Source organism: Callithrix jacchus, chromosome 22 (assembly GCF_049354715.1).
Source record: "Callithrix jacchus isolate 240 chromosome 22, calJac240_pri, whole genome shotgun sequence".
NCBI lineage: Eukaryota > Metazoa > Chordata > Mammalia > Primates > Cebidae > Callithrix > Callithrix jacchus.
Genome location: NC_133523.1, coordinates 44,306,932 through 44,327,209, shown reverse-complemented (window position 1 = coordinate 44,327,209; position 20,278 = coordinate 44,306,932). Strand labels below are relative to the sequence as shown.

Genomic DNA, 20,278 nt, shown 5'->3' with positions numbered 1-20,278 from the left:
ACCTGTAGGGAGTGTTGATAATCTGGGGGACACTGCATTTTATTTTTTAATTTTCATTTATTTATTTGTTTTGAGACAGAGTCTCACTCTGTTGCCCAAGCTGGACTGCAGTGGGGTGATAGTGGCTCACTGCAACCTTTGCCTCCTGAGTAGCTGGGATTACAGCTGTGCACCTCTGTATCTGTCGGATTTTTGTATTTTTAGTAGAGACAGGGTTTTGCCATGATGACCAGGCTGGTCTCGAACTCCTGGCCTCAAGTAATCCACCTGCCTCGGCCCCCCCCAGAGTGCTGGGATTACAGGTGTGAGCCACCGTGCCCAGCCAGACACTGAATTTTATAAATTATCTCATTTATTCCTTAGACTCATCCTGGGAGGTACACCAGGTTGTTAGCTCATTTACAGAGGGGGAAACTGAGGCTCAAGGAAGGAGGAGGGATTTTAACCCAGGAAGGCAGTCCTCTGAACCCACGGTCCTGCCACAGCTCTGGCTCTTCTCGTGGGGTCCCGCTGGCACCTTCCTGGCTGTCACCCTACTGCACTGGGCTGTGTGCCTTCCCTTCAACACATTCCTCACCAGGCCCACCAGTGCCACTCCTGACCCTCTGGCTGTCTCCTCCTCCTGAAGCCACACTCTGCCTTACCCCTCCCTTCCCGCTTCCTTCTTAGCTGCACAGGCCCCATCCTCCAGCCACATTCACCACCTAGTGGTCAGGGGTCCATTGACTCTAAAACTGGGTCCTTTGGCTTTTAGGGGGTCATGGATCTCTTTGGCAGGCTGCCATAGTCCTTCTCAGAATAATGCTTATAAATGCATAACATGAGAGGATAACAAAAGAGGCCAGTTATGCTAACATATAGTTCTCAAAATATTTTTCTAAAGCAAAATTTGTGATATCACAATATCATCTTTTTTTGTCAACATGGTAGACACTGGCGCTGGATCTTAACAACTCTAATTTCAAAATCACGAGGAGTATAAACACTATTTTGGGAAATCTGCGCCACTGTGATGGGTTATGGAAATATCTGTGATTCCTACTGGGGATACAGGCATGGGTCCTGCTGAAACGAGCATGGTTTGCCGCTTACGTATTTAATTGAGGAAAGGTTGAGTTTTTGTTGGAGGATAATGAAAACGAAGACATTGGGTTTTTTTCCTCTGCAAGTGCAGGAGCCCGCTGAAGTCTTTCCACAGTGCAGATGTTAGAAACTGCACTGTGCTCTGGAGGGTCTCATGCTTTTATAAAAATCAAGAGCAGGGGACAAATTTTGTACCAGGACTCCTGGAATTTCTTTCTGATTTAGAGGCAGAAGGTCCTTGGCCACCTCTCAGGGCATGGCAAAGAGTCCTGTTTGTAACTAGTCTTCATTTTACACCAGCCCTTGGATTCTCAAGGAATTTGCAGTCCTTGAGTCTGTTAGGGTCATATTCCCATGCCCACCTCTCCCCAAGTTCCACGGTACATGGACATTAGAGCCGGGAGGATGTGGCTTCAAATCCTGACTTCCTCTAACTCACTTAATTTCTCCTCAACTCAGTTTCCTGCTCTGCAAAAGAGTGTTAAAGCTGACCTTGCTGGTTCTTAGGAGGATAAAATTGATGAATCCTAGCACAGCAGGCTCTCCACAAATAGAGGTTTCCATCTTTCCCCATTTCCCTCGTCTCAGAGATGTTTTTCCAGATGGTTTCTCTGATCTAAGGCATGTCCTTCCCCCATTCCCCAGAACTCACACCCTGGAGTTTTTGAAACTTCACATCTGGCTCTGAGTTCCACAGACTCCAAGGCCATCCCCTGGGGACATTGTTTGGAATCTAGTCCAGATATCAGCTCTTTATTTCATAATCCTCTCTACTGCCTCTTTCTTTCTCTTTCTTGAGGCAGTCCTTTTCCAGCCTGTTCTTGAATGCCTCTGAAGATAAGGAGCTCACCACTGCCTGTTGCAGTTAGTCTATATGTGGATGGGTCTTGTTTTTTTTTTTTTTTTTTTTTTTTAAGACGGGGTTTCACCATATTGGTCAGGCTGATCTCAAACTCCTGACCTCAGGTGATCTGCCCACCTCAGCCTCCCAAAGTGCTGGGATTACAGGCGTGAGCCACCGCACCCAGTGTGGATGGGTTTTTAACAAACTCCTTCCTGGCCAGGTGTGGTGGCTCGCACCTGTAATCCGAGCACTTTGGGAAGCTGAGGTGGGCAGATCACCTGAGGTCAGGAGTTTGAGACCAGCCTGACTAACATGAAGAAACCCCATCTCTACTAAAAATACAAAAATTAGCCAGATGTGGAAGGTGCCTGTAATCCCAGCTACTCAGGAGGCTGAGGTGAGAGAATCAGTTGAACCTGGGAGGCGGAGGTTGCAGTGAGCCAAGATTGCTCCATTGCACTCCAGCCTTGGTGACAAGAGCAAAACTGCATCACAAAACAAAACCTATTCCTTATGTGGAGTTCAAATCTACTTCCACTGGGCTCTTACCTTTTTTGTCACAGTTTTCTCCTGTGATCTATCCTTACTTGCCTGGCAGCAAACCCTCATAATTCCTCAGCAAACTTCTTCATAACCAACTACAAAGAAGGAAAGGGCAGTACAGAGACAGACGGGGCGGGGGGAGAGAGAGACAGAGAGAGAGAGACAGAGAGAGAGACAGCGAGAGAGACGGGGAGAGAGACAGCGAGAGAGGGGGAGGGAGAGAGAGGGAGAGAGAGACAGCAAGAGATAGGGGAGACAGAGACAGAGAGAGAGACAGTGAGGGGGAGAGAGAGAGACAGAGAGAGAGACAAGGAGGGGGGAGAGAGAGACAGAGAGAGAGAGAGGGTAGAGAGGAGAGAGAGAGACAGCGAGAGAGAGAGAGAGAGAGAGAGAGAGCGCACATTCCCATTTTGCGGAAGATGAAACAGTCTTAGAGATTTGCATTCCCTTGCCTGAGACCTCTTGGCAAGTGTGTATCTAATCAGACAGAACCAAAGTCCAAGACCTCTTCCTCTGCGTAGTGGTTTCTAGCATCTGCACTGTGGAAACAGTTGGCCCTCATGATCCCCAGATTCTGTTTGCGAATTTGCCTACTTGTTGAAATTTATTAGAACCCCAGGATCAATACAGGAAGGGTTTTTGTGGTTATTCTTGGACATGGGCAAAACAGAGAAAAATCTGGAGTAGTTCTATGTGCGGGCTCCCGACGAGGCGGAATGAGGCTGCCTTCTCATTTCGGCTCCTATACTGTGAACAAGTGTCTTTTCTTGGTCTATTTAGTGCTACATGCTTTGCATCCTTGGGCTTTTTAGTGGTGATATCAGTGTTTAAAAGGTCCCCCAAGCATGGTGCTGAAGAACTGTCTAGTGTTCCTAAGTGTGAGAAGGCCGTGATGTGCCTTATGGAAAAAATACGTATGTTAGAGAAGCTTCATTCAGGCATGAGTGAGAGCGCTGTTGGCCAGGTGTTGGATGTGAATGAATCAACACTATATATTAAATAAGGCATCCTTCAGGCCGGGCGCCGTGGCTCATGCCTATAATCCCAGCACTTTGGGAGGCCGAGGCTGGCACATCCCTGGAGCTCAGTAGTTCCAGACCAGCATGCGCAACATGGCAAAACCCCGTCTCTACTAAACCCCATCTGTATCAGCTGGGCATGGTGGCTCACACCTGTAATTCTAGCATTTTGGGAGGCCAAGGTGGGTAGATCACCTGATGTCAGGAGTTTGAGACCAGCCTGGCCAACATGGTGAAACCCTGTCCTATTAAAAATACAAAAATTAGCTGGGCACAGTGGTGCATGCCTGTAATCCCAGCTACTTGGGAGGCTGAAGCAGGAGAATCACAACCCGGGATGTGGAGGTTGTGGTGAGCTGAGATCGCCCCATTGCACTCTAGCCTTGGCAACAGAGCAAAAAAACTCCGTCTCAAAAAAAAAAAAAGGAAGTCCACCATGACTCACCAGTGATCCCTGTGTATGCCTCCAGAGACCCCGAAACACCAGAGACCCCACACTAGCATATCAGACTGAGTATCAATCTCTGATAAACTAATTAGAGCAAGTCCTATTTCCATTAATTCAACAAATGCACAGAGCTCCCGTGAAGTGCCAGGCAGCCACAGTGCGAAGTCTGCCCTGTGTGAACCCAGTTACAGGACAGCCAGGATCCCAGCCCTCAGGGAATTCACTCTCTGAGCTCCAAAGTTCTCCCAAGAGGAGCCCAGACACCAGCCAGTAATAAAACCAGCTGCCCACCTGCCCCCACCTCCTAGAAATGAAATTCACAGGCACTCCCCTGAGTTCTGCGGGACCTCCTTTCTCTCTGTGACCAGGGCAGCCATAGTCATTTGCCCTGTACATCCCCCTCGCCTCTTCTCTTGCCTCTTGGATCTGCCCTGGGCCTTCCCCAGGTGCCCCTCTCGTGTCTGAGGCTCTCTCTGCCACCTTCTCTCCTCCTTCCCCCTGCAGTCTTTATCTTTCCCAATCTCCGAGTCAATGCAGACCCCCCTTCATGAGGTGTCTGCATCTTGGTGGCCTCTCTTGGCATCTGGTCTGGTTTTTGTGTCTCGATTTCCCGTTTCTCTCAGCTCCTCTCCCTTTTCACTCTGCATCTTCCCTCTGGTCTAGTTGCAGTGTGGGGGTGTACTATCCCCACCTCCCCGAGGCATCTTAGGTCAGGTCTGCACAAAAGTGAGCAAGAGCAAAGCATTGTATAAGATGCCACTATTGGCTGAGTGTGGTGGCTCACGCCTGTAATCCCAGCACTTTGAGAGGCTGAAGCAGGAGAATCACTTGAACCCGGGAGGCAGAGGTTGCAGTGAGCAGAGATCACCCCATTGCACTCCAGCCTGGGCGACAGAGTGAAAAAAAAAAAAAGATGCCACTGTGTAAGGACTTGGAAGCTGGGAAATTTCAACCCTCTCTAAAGATGCACTTTTGCATACAACCTAGGGCAGGTGGGGAGGAAGACCCTCAGGTGCCAACAGCGGGGCAGAGAGCCCGGAGCCTGGCAGATCCACCCTAGGTCAGGGCATCTCTTGGGCTGTCTCCTCCTAGGGCTCTGCTGTCCATCCAACCCTCAGCATGGCTTTGGCTTTCTCGGCTACCGTCTTTGTCACCCACCACTGATGGCAGAGAACTCCCTTGCCCCCCCAGTCTCTCAGTCTGAGAAGTCTCACCCTCTGGAAGTTGCACTCCCTGCTTCTGGGGTTCCCTCCTGGGGCTGCGCTGGCCCTCTCCAAGTCAGGGTTGCCCTCCCTCCCACCTCTCTGTGCTCCTTCTGCTTCCCATCTCACTCTCGTTACCCTCTTGTCTCAGTCCACGTCTCTCCCCCTTCTAGGCCCCATCTCTGTCTGTCCCTCCTCCTCTCTCTCACTTTCCCCATCTTTCTCTTCTCATCCCTCTCTACTTCCCCCCCTTCCCCCATCTCTGTGTTCATCTCTGTGTCTCTGTCTCTCCATCACTGTCTCCCCATCTCTGCCTGTGTCTCTCTGTCTCCTGATCTCTGCCTTTGTCTCTCTGTCTCTATCTCTGTCTCCCCTCTCTGCCTTTGTCTCTCTGTCTCTCCATCTCTGTCTCTCTCTCCCCATCTCTGCCATCGTCTGTCTCTGTCTATCTCTGTCTCTTCACCTGTGTCTCTGTGTCTCCTTGTCTCCCTGTCTCTATCTCTGTCTCCCCATCCCTGTCTCTCCAGTTGTCTCTCTGCCCATTCTCTCCTCATCCCCTATCAGGGTGGCTTCCCTAGCAGGAGTTCCCAGCCCCTGGTCAGCCCCAGGACCTGTGCTGCCACTGAGGCACCAGGCTCACGAGGTGACCGAGAGCTGGGCCTGCAACTCACTGAGGAGTGTCTGCCCGGCAGCCGGTGACGTCACTCATGGCCGCGCACTCTGATTGGCTGTCCCTTCGCGGGAGCGAATGCTCTTGTTGATTGGTGGAGTTTAGGTGCTCCCTTGGCAGTCAGTGCGACGCCCCCCGCCAGACAGTGTTATGGCCCCTCCATCATTCTGATATCTCTCCTGTTACCCTGGTCCTTCTTATGTCAAGCTTTTTGACACTTCCTCTTCCACATGGCAAATCTTTTGTCAGTTTGCAAATCTGACACCTCCTCTGTCACTCTGCACCCTCCTCCGTTGGGGACACCCCTCCCCTCTCACTCTAATCCATTTCCTACCACTCTAAGCCCTCTCCCATCAGCCTGATACCTTGCCTGTAACCCTGAACCCTCCCCATCACCCTGATGCCTTGCCTGTAACCCTGACCCCTCCCCGTCACACTGACACCCTGCATCACCCTGAACCCTCCCCATCACACTGACACCCTGCATCACCCTGACCCCTCCCCGTCACACTTACACCCCCATCACCCTGTCCGCTCCCCATCAGCCTGATTCCTTGCCTGTAACCCTGACCCCTCCCCATCACACTGACACCCTGCATCACCCTGAACACTCCCCATCACACTGACACCCTGCATCACCCTGACCCCTCCCCGTCACACTTACACCCCCATCACCCTGTCCGCTCCCCGTCACACTGACACCCTGCATCACCCTGACCCCTCCCCGTCACACTTACACCCCCATCACCCTGTCCGCTCCCCATCAGCCTGATTCCTTGCCTGTAACCCTGACCCCTCCCCATCACACTGACACCCTGCATCACCCTGACCCCTGCCCGTCACACTTACACCCCCATCACCCTGTCCGCTCCCCATCAGCCGGATTCCTTGCCTGTAACCCTGACCCCTCCCCATCACACTGATATCTCCATCACCCTGACCCCTCCCCATCACCCTGATTCCTTGCCTGTAACCCTGACTCCTCCCCATCACACTGACACCCTGCATCACCCTGACCCCTCCCCATCACGCTGATTCCTTGCCTGTAACCCTGACCCCTCCCCATCACACTGATATCTCCATCACCCTGACCCCTCCCCATCACCCTGATTCCTTGCCTGTAACCCTGACCCCTCCCCATCACACTGATATCTCCATCACCCTGACCCCTCCCCATCACCCTGATTCCTTCCCTGTAACCCTGACCCCTCCCCATCACACTGATATCTCCATCACCCTGACTCCTTGCCTGTAATCCTGACCCATCCCATCACTCAGATCCCTCCCCATCACCCTGATCTGACCTGAAAAATGCTTTTTATCTCTCTCTTGTTAAAGAAGTATTGGGGCTGGGCATCGTAGCTCATGCCTGTAATTCGAGTATTTTGGGAGGCCAAAGCAACGGATTACTTGAGGTCAGGAATTCGAGACTAGCCTGGCCAACATGGTGAAACCCCGTCTCTACTAAAAATACATACACAATAAAATAGCCAGGCATGGTGGTGGGCACCTGTAATCCCAGCTGCTCGGGAGGCTGAGGCAGGAAATCGCTTGAACCTGGGAGGTGGAGATTGCATTAAGCTGAGATCACACCATTACACTTCAGCCTGGGTGGCAGAGTAAGACTCCATGTCTATATATATGTATAGATATATATGTCTATATATATGTATATATATATACATGTATATGTCTATATATGTCTATATATATACATGTATATGTCTATGTCTATATGTATGTATGTGTATATATATCTATAAATAGGGGGTCTCAGCCAGGTTGGCAGCCTCCACAGTCTTAAAGACCCAGAATCCTTCTCAATTTCTGCTTCACCATCCTAGCTATGTTTTCAACTGCAGACTGGCCTCATAGTCCAAACTGGCTGCTGGAGCACTAGCTATTGCACAGCATTCCAGGTAGCAGGAACAAGGAAGGAAGGAAGGAAAGGCAGAAGGACAAAAGAGGGCCATACGGCCACACCTAGCTGCAAAGGAGGCTGGGAAGTGGAGTCTCTCAAAAGGTGCCAAATAAGATTGGCATTTTCTTACCAAGGAAATAGAGTAGAATGAGTATGGTGGTGGGCTGCATGCCCAGGAAGACAGACAGTAAACAAGCAAGCAAATAATTATGATGACTCCAAACTGGCATAAGTTCAGGGAGCTGTGGCAGAGTAACAGGAAGAAGCCTCTCCAGAGAGGAGACATTGGAGCCAAAATCTGAAAGAAACTCGAACCTTGCAGATCCTACCCAATTCCACCCTTCCATCACCTGTCTGACCTCATCTCCCACCCCTCAGCTCCCGGTCTTTTTTCTGCTCCTCCTGAGCCTGCCAGGCTCACCCTCACCTCAGGGCCTTTGCACCTACTGTTCCAGCTGCCTGGAACACTCTTGCTCTACACATGGTTATGCTGCCTCCTCCACCTCCTCCAGGACTTTGCTCAAATAATACCATCCAGTCAGGCCTTCCTTGACCACCTCATTTTATTTATTTTGAAACAAGGTCTTGCTCTTACCCAGGCAGGAGTGCAGTGGCATGATCATAGATCACTGCGGTTTCAAACTCATGGGCTCAAGGGATCCTCCCACCTCAGCCTCCCAGTAGCTGGGATAACAGGCACAGGCACCATGCACCACTAATTGTTTTTAAAAAATTGTTTTGGTAGAGACAGTGTCTTGCTGTGTTGCCCAGGCTGGCCTCAAGAGAGCCTCCCACCTCCCAGAGTGCTGAGATCACAGACATGAGCCACTGTGCCTGGCCAGCCCTTATTTTGTTTTGTTTTTTATTTTATTTTATTTGAGACAGAGGCTTGGTCTTTTTCACCCAGGCTGGAGTGCAGTGGCACAATCTCAGCTAACTGCAAATTCCGCCTTCCAGATTCAAGTGATTCTTCTGCCTCAGCCTCCCAAGACTTGGGACTACAGGCATGTGCCACTACACCCAGCTAATTTTTTTGTATTTTTAGTAGAGATGGGGTTTCACTATGTTGGTCAGGCTGGTTTCAAACTCCTGACCTTAAATGATCCACCGCCTTGACCTCCCAAAGTGCTGGGATTACAGGCGAGAGCCACCATGCCCGGCACCAGCCCTTATTTTAAATTACATTCTCCCTCTCTGTTGCCCCTTACCTCCATCTGACCCATGTTATATTTTACAAATTTATTTTGTTTATGGCCTGCTTGCCCTTCCTGTGGTCCAGGCCATTTGTGTAACTTGTTGTATCTGCAGTATCTGTCACAGTCCCTGGCATAAAGGAAGTCCTCACTAAATACTTCTGGAATGAATGAATCAGTGAGACAAACATAGGAATAGTCCCTGTCAGGGAGGGAAGTGCAGTGAGAGGCGTGTAATACAGACCCCAGGAAGGTCTGGACTAGAACCAATAGAACTCACTGTGATGAAATGTTCCGCATCTACACTGTCCAGTTTGGTAGCCAGCAGCCACAGGTAACTGTTGAGTACTTCAAATGTGGTCAGTGCAATGGAGAAACTGAATTTTACAAATTAATTTTAATTAATTGAAATTTACTCTTGTCTTTTTGGTTTGTCTGCAGAGTCTCACTCTGTCATCCAGGCTGGAGTGCAGTGGTACAATCATAGCTCAGTGCAGCTATGAATTCTTGCACTCAGGTGATGCTCCCACTTCAGTCTCCCAAGTAACCAGGATGACGGGCATGTGCCACTACGCCTGGCTAATTTTTTTTTTTTTTTTTTTTTTTGGAGACCGAGTCTTGCTGTATAACCCAGGCTGGAGTGCAGTGGCGTAATCTCGGCTCACTGCAACCTCCGCCTCCCTGTTTCAAGTGATTCTCCTGCCTCAGCCTCCTGTATAGCTGGGATTAGAGGTCCGTGCCACCAAGCCCAGCTAATTTTTAGTATTTTTAGTAGAGATGGAGTTTCACCATGTTGGCCAGGCTGGTCTCAAACTGCTGACCTCAGGTGATCCCCCCGCCTTGGCCTCCCAAAGTACTGGGATTACAGGTGTGAGCCACCGTGCCCAGCAACTTTTTTAAATTTTTGTAGAGACAGTCTCCCTATGCTTCCCAGGCTGGTGTGAAACTCTTGGGCTCAAGCTATCCTCCCAAATGTTGAGATTTCAGGCATGATCTGCCATGTTGGCCTGAAATTTACAGTTGAATGGCTAGTGGCTACTCTACGGGGCAGGGCAGACCTAAAGGAAGTGGGTAGCCAGGCCCAGGTGGAGGGCTACAATGACAGAACTTCCCCAAGCAGAGCACAGAGCCCAGTGCAAGGATGTTCCACGCAGAGTCTGGGAGGTGAGAATTCAGGGAACTGGGACTGCTTGTAAATGGCTGGAAGAAAGGAACAGGAGAGGGTGTGGTGGGAAGTACAGGCAGTGAAGTTTCACCCCAAAGGTGAGGACTTCATTCCAAGAGGGTTTCCTTTCTCTGCACTTCTTGTCCCAAAGATGGAGAAGAAAGAGAGATGGGGTGACCTGGCAGAAACTGGGAGTCAGGGCCCAGAAGTGCTGGACCTTGGCTGATGCTCCGTTACTCATCTGATGCCTGCAGAACAGCAGGCCGTGTATACGGACTGGGGACTCAGTAGGAAACGGATAAAGTCACTACCCTACCCTCAGGCAGGTTTCACAGTGACCTCCATGAACCTTAGGCACTTTGGCCCTTCTGCATTAAAGAAAAAAAAGGGGCCAGCACGGTGGCTCATGCCTTGTAATCTGACACTTTTTGGGAGGCCAAAGGGGGAGGATCCCTTGAGCCCAGGAATTTGAGATGAGTCTGAGCATTTCAAATGCCCAGTTTGTTTGTTGGATGGTTGGTTGGTTGGTTGGTTTTGAGGTTTTGCAGAGGCAAGACCTCCCCTCTGCACAAAACTCAACACCGTGTCTCACACCTGTAATCCCAGCACTTTGGGAGGCCGAGGCAGGTGGATCTCGAGGTCAGGAGATCAAGACCATCCTGGCTAACATGGTGAAACCCCGTCTCTACTAAAAATACAAAAATAGTTGGGCATGATAGCCTATAGTCCCAGCTACCCAGGAGGCTGAAGCAGGAGAATGGCTTGAACCTGGGAGGTGGAGACTGCAGTGAGCCGAGATCATGCCACTGCACTCCAGCCTGGGTGGCAAAATCAAAAATTAGCCAGATATGATAGTGCCTGCCTATAGTCCCAGATAGTCAGGAGTCTGAGGTTGGGATCACTTGGGCTTGGGGGAGCTGTGTTAACGCCACTGCACTCCAGCTCTGGCTCAAAAAAAAAAAGTTTAAATTTTATTATTTCGCTGGGCGCGGTGGCTCACGCCTATAATCCCAGCACTTTGGGAGGCCCAGGCGGGTGGATCACGAGGTCAAGAGATCGAGACCATCCTGGTCAACAAGGTGAAACCCCGTCTCTACTAAAAATACAAAAAATTAGCTGGGCATGGTGGTGTGTGCCTGTAATCCCAGCTACTCGGGAGACTGAGGCAGGAGAATTGCCTGAACCCAGGAGGAGGAGGTTGCGGTGAGCCAAGATCGTGCCATTGCACTCCAGCCTGGGTAACAAGAGCGAAACTCCGTCTCAAAAAAAAAAAAATTATTATTTTGTTGCTGCAAAGACGGATATTATCCAGGTAGATTTTTTTTCACTTCCACTTTGAAAATAAATTAAAACATTTTCCCTAAAAGCATTGTGGGCCCTAGACACTGTAGGTGCGATGCCTGCGATGCAAGGGCCTTGCCTTCAGGGAGTTTCTAGGCTACTGGAGGAAGCAGGCAGCAGGTAAACAACATGGGTTCTGGGGAACAGAGATGCTGTGAGGAAACGCGACAGAGGGAAATGCAGTCTGGGAAGCGGGCGGGGAAGGTCCCTTGAGGAGAACTCAGCGCTGGAGAGAAACTGTGACAGGAAGAGGGAAAGCAGCTGCAGAGAGAACTGCGCTTACCTGTGTTCTCAAGCCATGGTAGATCCGGGGCTGACAGAGGAGAAGGAAGAGGTGGGAGTGGAGGGGGACGAAGGGAGCAAGTGGGAAATGGGGGCAGGGGCTGGGTCCTGGGTGTCTTTATGTGTGGGCTTCCCTAGAACAGGAGCCTGAGGTGGGGATTCCTGTGCCAAGGGCTTGCTAAGGGGGGATGCTCAGGGAGTTCGGGAGACTGGCTGGGGCAGTGGAAGGTCAGCAGGTGCAGTTCTCACTGGAGTCTGCCTCCAGCCTGATTCCATGGGGAGTTCTGGAGTGGGAACCCATGGGGTCAGGCTGGGCACGCCAGCATTAGTGCTGCCTTGGACCTCCGTGTCAGTCAGTCGTGGGCTGTGTGCTACTCTGAGAGGCAGGGGCACCTAATGGACTGGGTGAGTCCAGGACTCTGAAGGAGGGTGATTCTTCAGGGCCGCAGGAGGTGGCAGTCCCAGCAGTGGGGTAGGGGTGGGATGCCACATGGGGCAGCTGCAGGGGCACCAGCCATGCTTGTCATGGAGGGTCTTGTAGACCAGAGTTGGGAGTTGGGTCCCCTCCGTTCTCCTAACTCCATGGGATTTCAAGCAGGAGTAATTGCATGCTTTTTGAAAGATGCCTTGGACTCTTTTGTGGGAAACAGATGGGAACAGGGTTGGGGATCAAGGATGGCAGCTGGGACATGAAGCAGTAGGCTGCTGCCGCCATCCTGGAGAGCACTGGTGGGGACCTGGACATGGGCAGTGGCTGGAGGAGGGAAGCAGAGCGAGATGGATGGAAAGTCTGCTTTCTTCTCCTTTCTTTCTCCCTCCTGCCCCGAATGCAAGGATTTTCTTTTCCCCAGAATCTCCTTTCACCTTCTTTTTTTGTTGTTGTTGTTTTGAGCCGGAGTCTTGCTCTGTTGCCCAGGCTGGAGTGCAGTGGTGCAATCTTGGGTCACTGCAGCCTCCACCTCCCAGGTTCAAAGGATTCCGGAACCTCAGCCTCCCAAGTAACTAGTATTACAGGCGCCCGTTACTATGCCCAGCTAATTTTTTTTTTTTTGAGACAGAGTTTCGTTCTTGTTATCCAGGCTGGAGTGCAATGGTGCGATCTCGGTTCACTGCAGCCTCCGCCTCCTGGGTTCAGGCAATTAATTCTCCTGCCTCAGCCTCCTGGGTAGCTGGGACTACAGGCACACACCACCATGCCCAGCTAATTTTTGTATTTTTAGTAGAGACGGTGTCTCACCTTGTTGACCAGGATGGTCTCGATCTCTTGACCTCGTGATCCACCCGCCTCGGCCTCCCAAAGTGCTGGGATTATAGGCGTGAGACACCATGCCCGGCCTAATTTTTGTATTTTTGGTAGAGACAAGGTTTCGCCATGTTGGCCAGGCTGGTCTCGAACTCTCGACCTCAGGTGATCCTCCTGCCTCAGCCTCACAAAGTGTTGGGATTACAGGTGTGACCCACCGCACCTGGCCTCCTTCCACCATCTTCTTCATACTGCTCTCCCTTCCCACAGCGGCTTAGGGAAGAAATAGGGGGCAGCTGTAATGGGAAGCCACGAGCCTTTCTGCCCTGACTGATCTTTCTCTGCTGTTTTTTCTCTGTCTCCCCCTGTGACTGCCGCCCCAAAGTCAAGCTTCGATCCCCACCACCGTTCCCAGCCAAGTTATGAGCGTCCTTCTTTCCTGCCTCCAGGACCTGGGCTGATGCTCCGACAAAAATCTATCGGTATGCCACCGGAAGAGGGGATGTGTGGGCTGGGGCAGGCCAGGAGGGCGACAATTTAGGGAAAACGAGCAGACCTGGGAATGTTCTCTGCTTCCAGAGAGACCACAGTTTCATCACATTGGGTCAGAAGTTCAGGCTTTGGAGGTGGGCAAACTTGACCATAAATCCTGGCTCCTCTCCTTCCCAGCTGTGTGAACTGGGACACGTGGCTTCACTTCTGTGGGCCTCCAGCTCTGCGTCTAGAGAATGGGAATGTAGTGAGCTAAAGCCCCGCTCCAGCTTTCTGATTCTTTCTCTTATACCCAATTTCATCCATTCATTCATTTTGCAAGTGTTTACCGGGCGCCCCCGACAGGCCAGGAATCATTCTAGAATGGGGACGTGTCCGTAAATAAAACAGACTAAAGGCTCCTGCCCTCCTGGGGCTTGCTTTCTAGCAGGGGAAGACAGATAATGGATTATAAGGATGCTAAGCAAGAACATTAGTACATTAGCAGTGGTACATGCTATGGGGGAAAAAAAGAGAAAAAAATAGTAGAGTAAGGTAAGAGAGATCAGGAGTGTTGGGGTGGGGGGCGGGGAGCGGGGGGCGGTGCAGGTTTGACCTAAAACCTAGAGATGAAGTAGTCGGTCCTGAGGCTCTCTGGGAGTAAGGCATTCCGGGCAGAGTGAACTGCCTCTGCAAAGGCCCTGAGGTCGGTCTGAGTCTGGTGCACTTACAGAACAGGGAGGAGGCCAGTGTAGCGGGCGCTGAGGGAGCACTGGACATGAGGGCAGAGGGGGGACAGGGCCCTGATCATTCAGGGTCTGGGGAGTCACAGTGAGGACTTGAACCTTTGCTCCGAGTGAGGTGGGGGCATGGCAGGGCTCTGAGCAGAGGAAGGATGTGAGCTGATTTCGGTTTTAGCAGAATCTCTCTGGCTGCTGTGAAGGGACTAGAATGAAGGGGGCGAGCTGGGAAGCCCAGGGACCAGAGAGGAGGTACAGTTATTGCTCTCCAGATAGGAAATGATGGTGCCTGACCCAGGGTGGTGACTCTGGAGGGGTGAGAGGGATTGGATTCCGGATACATTTTGAAACAACAGACTTTGCTGGTGGATTGGATGTGGGTGATGTGAGGGAGAAAGCCACGAAGGGTGACTGCAAGGTTTTCAGTCTGAGAGCCTGAAAGGACAGAGCTGCTGTTTGCTGCCCTGGTGTGGGGAGACTGTGGGCTGGGAGGAGTCTGTTGGGGAGAAGATCGGGAGCTTGGGCTGGAGCCTTGGGAGTCTGAGATGCCCATGAGACAGCCAGCTGGGTGTGGGTATTTGGATATAGGAGCTCAGGGCGGAGGATGGGGCCACAGGCAATAAACGGGGCTGTCAACAGCAGAGAGGCAGTGAATGAAGCTGGTCACTGGTTGAGAGGGAGTAGAGGAGAGAAGAGGGGCAAAGACAGAGTCCTGGCAGTTAAATAAGCAAAGACGTAAACTCCTCCACGGCTCCTGGAGTTGTTTTTCCTTGATTACATCCAGCTTTTCCCCAGCTCCTCGATTTCTAAGTCCATCAGTGTGAGTCTTGCAGCTGTGGGGTCTACCTGGCTCTCATCCTTTACCTGATTTTTTTTCTATAGATCTGCTCCCTTTTAAACTTTAGCCTCATCCTAAGTGGTTCTCTGTAGAATCACAGCTTCAGTGTGCTGGTTGCATTTCTTTCCTGCATATGTGTATAAAGAAACACATATCTATGCGTAAACACGAGGGACCATCCCTTCCCAGCTCAAACCACTCAGTGAATGGTTTATCCACTGAGCCTTTGAACGGACTTTTTTAAAGAAATGGCGCCCCCTCCTGGCGTGGGGAGGAAGCTCCGCTGAATTTCAGTTTCCTGACCTTGCGGACCTTGTGGTTTCCGGTTGTGCAGTGCACAACCTGTACCTCTGTATGATGCAGATTTGGGTTTACCTCAGCTTGGGAAGCGCTGGGCGAGTCCACGTGAAGTTCTTAGCATATACTGGCTGCCATTCTTCTTCTTAGTATTATTGTTGCGGTTCTATGGGATAGTGGAGCAGGGAGACCCTCCCTCCCTCCTGTCCCCCTCCTTGATCCTCTCTATCTCCCCAGGGGCAGCAGAAGATGACAGACCTTACCTAGCACCCCCAGCCATGAAATTCAGCCGCAGCCTGTCTGTGCCTGGTTCGGAGGACATTCCCCCGCCACCCACCACGTCCCCACCGGAGCCCCCCTATAGCACACCTCCAGCCCCCTCCTCCTCAGGCCGCCTCACCCCCTCCCCCCGGGGAGGGCCCTTCAACCCTGGCTCCAGTGGCGTCCTCCCCGCCTCCTCCCCAGCATCCTTTGACGGGCCCTCCCCTCCCGACACCCGCGTGGGAAGCCGCGAGAAAAGCCTGTACCATGGCGGGCCCCTGCCCCCCGCCCACCACCACCCGCCCCACCACCACCACCACCACGCCCCGCCGCCGCAGCCCCACCACCACCACGCCCACCCCCCTCATCCTCCCGAGATGGAGACAGGCGGCTCTCCCGACGACCCTCCACCCCGCCTGGCGCTGGGGCCCCAGCCCAGCCTGCGAGGCTGGAGGGGCGGCGGGCCCAGCCCAACTCCCGGGGCCCCGTCCCCGTCGCACCACGGCAGCGCCGGCGGGGGCGGCGGCTCCTCGCAGGGCCCGGCTCTGCGCTACTTCCAGCTGCCCCCGCGGGCGGCCAGCGCCGCCATGTACGTGCCCGCCCGCTCGGGCCGCGGCCGCAAGGGCCCGCTGGTTAAGCAGACCAAGGTGGAAGGCGAGCCCCAGAAGGGCGGCGGCCTCCCGCCCGCGCCGTCGCCCACGTCCCCTGCCTCCCCGCAGCCGCCGCCCGCGGTGGCCGCGCCCTCGGAGAAGAACTCCATCCCCATCCCCACCATCATCATCAAGGCCCCGTCCACCAGTAGCAGCGGCCGCAGCAGCCAGGGCAGCAGCACCGAGGCAGAGCCCCCCACCCAGCCCGAGCCCGCGGGAGGCGGCGGCGGCTCCTCGCCCAGCCCCGCCCCGGCCATGTCGCCCGTGCCTCCGTCCCCCTCGCCCGTGCCCACCCCCGCCTCGCCCAGCGGCCCGGCCACGCTGGACTTCACCAGCCAGTTCGGAGCCGCCCTGGTGGGGGCGGCCCGGAGGGAGGGGGGCTGGCAGAACGAGGCGCGCCGGCGCTCCACGCTGTTCCTCTCCACCGACGCGGGGGACGAGGACGGCGGCGACGGCGGGCTGGGTGCAGGGGGCACCCCGGGCCCACGGCTGCGCCACTCCAAATCCATCGACGAGGGCATGTTCTCCGCCGAGCCCTACCTCCGGCTGGAGTCTGCGGGCGCCGGCAGCGGTGCGGGCTACGGTGGCTACGGGGCTGGAAGCCGAGCCTACGGGGGTGGCGGGGGCAGCAGCGCCTTCACCAGCTTCCTGCCCCCGCGACCCCTGGTGCACCCGCTGACCGGCAAGGCCCTGGATCCCGCCTCCCCGCTGGGGCTGGCCCTGGCAGCCCGTGAGCGAGCGCTGAAGGAGTCCTCGGAGGGCGGCGGGGCCCCCCAGCCCCCTCCCAGGCCCCCGTCGCCCCGATACGAGGTCCCGCCGCCCACCCCGCACCACCACTCGCCTCACGCCCACCATGAGCCAGTGCTGCGTCTCTGGGGGGCCTCCCCGCCGGACCCCGCTCGCAGGGAGCTGGGGTACAGGGCCGGGCTGGGCAGCCAGGAGAAGTCCCTTCCCGCCAGCCCGCCCGCTGCCCGGCGCTCCCTGCTACATCGCCTGCCGCCCACCGCCCCGGGGGTGGGGCCCCTCCTGCTGCAGCTGGGAACGGAGCCCCCGGCCCCGCATCCCGGAGTGAGCAAGGCCTGGAGGTCCGGAGCCCCCGAAGAGCCCGAGCGGCTGCCGCTGCACGTGCGGTTCCTTGAAAACTGCCAGCCCCGGGCCCCCGTGGCGAGCGGAAGGGGGCCCCCCTCGGAGGACGGGCCAGGGGTCCAGCCACCCAGCCCACGCCGGTCCGTGCCCCCCTCCCCGACCTCCCCGAGGGCCAGTGAAGAGAACGGGCTGCCCCTGCTGGTCCTGCCGCCTCCCGCCCCCTCGGTGGATGTGGAAGACGGCGAATTCCTCTTCGTGGAACCGCTGCCTCCGCCCCTGGAATTCTCCAACAGCTTCGAAAAGCCGGAGTCGCCCCTCACGCCTGGGCCTCCGCACCCGCTACCCGACCCACCTGCTCCGGCCACCCCGTTACCTCCCGTGCCGCCCCCGGCTGTCGCCGCAGCCCCTCCCACCCTGGACTCCACCGCATCCAGCCTGACATCCTATGACAGCGAGGTGGCCACCCTGACCCAGGGGGCCCCCGCCGCTCCTGGGGACCCCCCTCCACCAGGCCCACCTGCCCCAGCAGCACCGGCTCCCGCTGCCCCACAGCCCGGCCCAGATCCTCCGCCTGGCACGGATTCTGGCATCGAGGAAGTGGACAGTCGGAGCAGCAGTGACCATCCGCTGGAGACCATCAGCAGTGCCTCCACGCTGAGCAGCCTGTCTGCCGAAGGTGGTGGCAGCGCAGGGGGTGGGGGCGGGGGTGGGGCCGGTGTGGCCAGTGGGCCAGAGCTTTTGGACACCTATGTGGCCTACCTGGATGGCCAGGCCTTCGGGGGCAGCGGTCCTCCCGGCCCGCCATACCCTCCTCAGCTCATGACTCCCTCTAAGCTCCGCGGCCGGGCGCTAGGAGCTGCTGGAGGCCTGCGGCCTGGCCCCAGTGGGGGACTCCGAGACCCTGTCACTCCCACTAGCCCCACCGTCTCGGTGACAGGAGCTGGAACCGATGGGCTCCTGGCCCTGCGCGCTTGTTCAGGACCCTCCGCGGCCGGCGTGGCGGGGGGTCCGGTGGCTGTAGAGCCAGAAGTCCCACCGGTGCCCTTGCCCACGGCCTCCTCTCTGCCTCGGAAGCTGCTGCCCTGGGAGGAGGGCCCGGGCCCACCGCCACCACCTCTGCCCGGGCCCCTGGCCCAGCCTCAGGCCTCAGCTTTGGCCACAGTTAAAGCCAGCATCATCAGTGAACTCAGCTCCAAGCTTCAGCAGTTTGGGGGCTCCTCGGCAGCCGGAGGCGCTCTGCCCTGGGCCCGAGGAGGCAGCGGGGGAAGCACAGACAGTCACCACGGGGGAGCCAGCTACGTCCCTGAGAGGACTTCCTCCCTGCAGCGGCAGAGGTAAGCGGGGGATGGTGGCCAAGAAGGGAGGCCAGAGGGCTTGATTTCATGGGTACCAGAGTCCGCTTACCCCATGGCTGTGTCCCTTTAGGGTCTCAGGGTGGCAGAAAGGAAACAGAAGCCAGGCTGGTTGCTGTCACAGAAGCGCACCTTCAGATACTTTTTTTCTCTTTCCTTTTTTTATTTTTTTGAGACAGGGTCTCACTCTGTCACCTGGCTGGAGTGCAGTGGTATAATCATAGCTCACTTGCACCCTTAAACTCCTGGGCTCAAGCAATCCTCTGGGACTGCAGGTGCATGCCACCATGCCTGGCCAATTTTCTCTCTCTCTCTCTCTCTCTCTCTCTCTCTCTTTCTCTTTCTTCTTTCCCAAAGTTTCACTCTTGTTTCCCAGGCTGGAGTGCAATGGCACAATCTCTGCTCACTACAACCTCCACCTCCTGGGTTCAAGAGATTCTCTTGCCTCAGCCCCCCAAGTAGCTGGGATTACAGGCATGAGCCACCATGCCCAGCTAATTTTTGTAATTTTAGTAGAGACGGGGTTTCTCCATGTTGGTCAGGCTGGTCTCGAACTCCCAAGCTCAGGTGACCCACCCGCTTCAGCCTCCCAAAGTGCTGGGACTACAGGCATGAGCCACCACGCCTGGCTCTTTTTAATTTTTTTAGAGGCAGGGTCTCACTCTGTCACCTGGCTGGAGTGCAGTGATGTAATCATAGCTCACTTGCACCCTCAAACTCCTGGGCTCGAGCAGGCCTCTAGGACTACAGGTGCATGCCACCATGCCCCGTCAACTTTTCTTTTTTTTGGGGGGGGAGACAGAGTCTTGCTCTGTTGCCCAGGCTGGAGTGCAGTGGTGCAATCTCCTCTCACTGCAACCTCCACCTCCCAGGTGCAAATGATTCTAAAGCCCCAGCCTCCTGAGTAGCTGGGATTACAGGTGCCCACCACCATACCCAGCAAATTTTCGTATTTTAGTAGAGGCAGGGTTTTGTCATGTTGGCCAGGCTGGTCTTGAACTCCTGACCTCAAGGAATTTACCCCACCTTGATCTCCCAAAGTGCTGGGATTAGAGGCATGAGCCACTGCACCTGGCCATGGCCAATTTTTCTTAAATTTTTTGTAGAGACCAGCTATGTTGCCCAGGCTAGTTTCAAAGGAGTTTGAAAGCAATCCTCCTTTTTTGACCTCCCAAACTGTTGCAATTACGGATGTAAGCGACTGAGTCCAGCCTTTACATTTCCGTTTATCTCAGTAGCTTCCGCTGTGTCTTCCCATCACCATCACAACCTATATCCCATAATGAACAAAAAGTCATTAACAAAGGATACTGGAGCGAGACCTGCTTATGTTTGTTTCCTTGGTGAGCCGTCACTTCTTTCTGCCAGTCCCTGAAATCTGTGAGTCTCCTGAAGCCTGTGTGGTCCAAGACACGATGCAGTTGCAGGTGTGGCTCTAGAGCCCACCTTCTCGGCTTCCAGTCCCAGCCTCCCACTTTCTACCTGAGTGATCTTAGGCAAATGAATGCTAAGGCAAATTCTACCTCTCTGTAGAAGGCGGATGGCCTAGTGCCAGCCTCAAAGAGTTTCTGAGAGGATTTAATGTGGGCCATTGTTGTAACATGAGATGGGGCCTCTAACCAGAGCCCA

The 20,278-nt window shown here is 54.5% G+C and overlaps 1 protein-coding gene across 7 annotated transcripts in view; it reads left to right on the top strand.

Annotated features, from left to right (window-relative positions):
• Positions 1–20,278, top strand: part of SHANK1 (SH3 and multiple ankyrin repeat domains 1) — a 59,677-nt gene that overhangs the window by 33,963 nt on the left and 5,436 nt on the right. For 6 of the 7 annotated variants that reach the window (XR_008478708.2, XM_035286729.3, XM_078359531.1 and 3 more), the window contains 2 exons: positions 13,340–13,436; positions 15,538–18,631. Coding sequence is in view for 6 of the 7 variants with exons in the window: in XM_035286729.3 (XP_035142620.1) it covers positions 13,340–13,436; positions 15,538–18,631 (3,191 nt within the window). In the remaining variant the exon portion in view is untranslated. Of the gene's footprint in view, positions 1–13,339; positions 13,437–15,537; positions 18,632–18,722; positions 19,129–20,278 lie in introns of those variants that run through there. The other variant, XM_054250366.2, reaches the window with a different exon arrangement.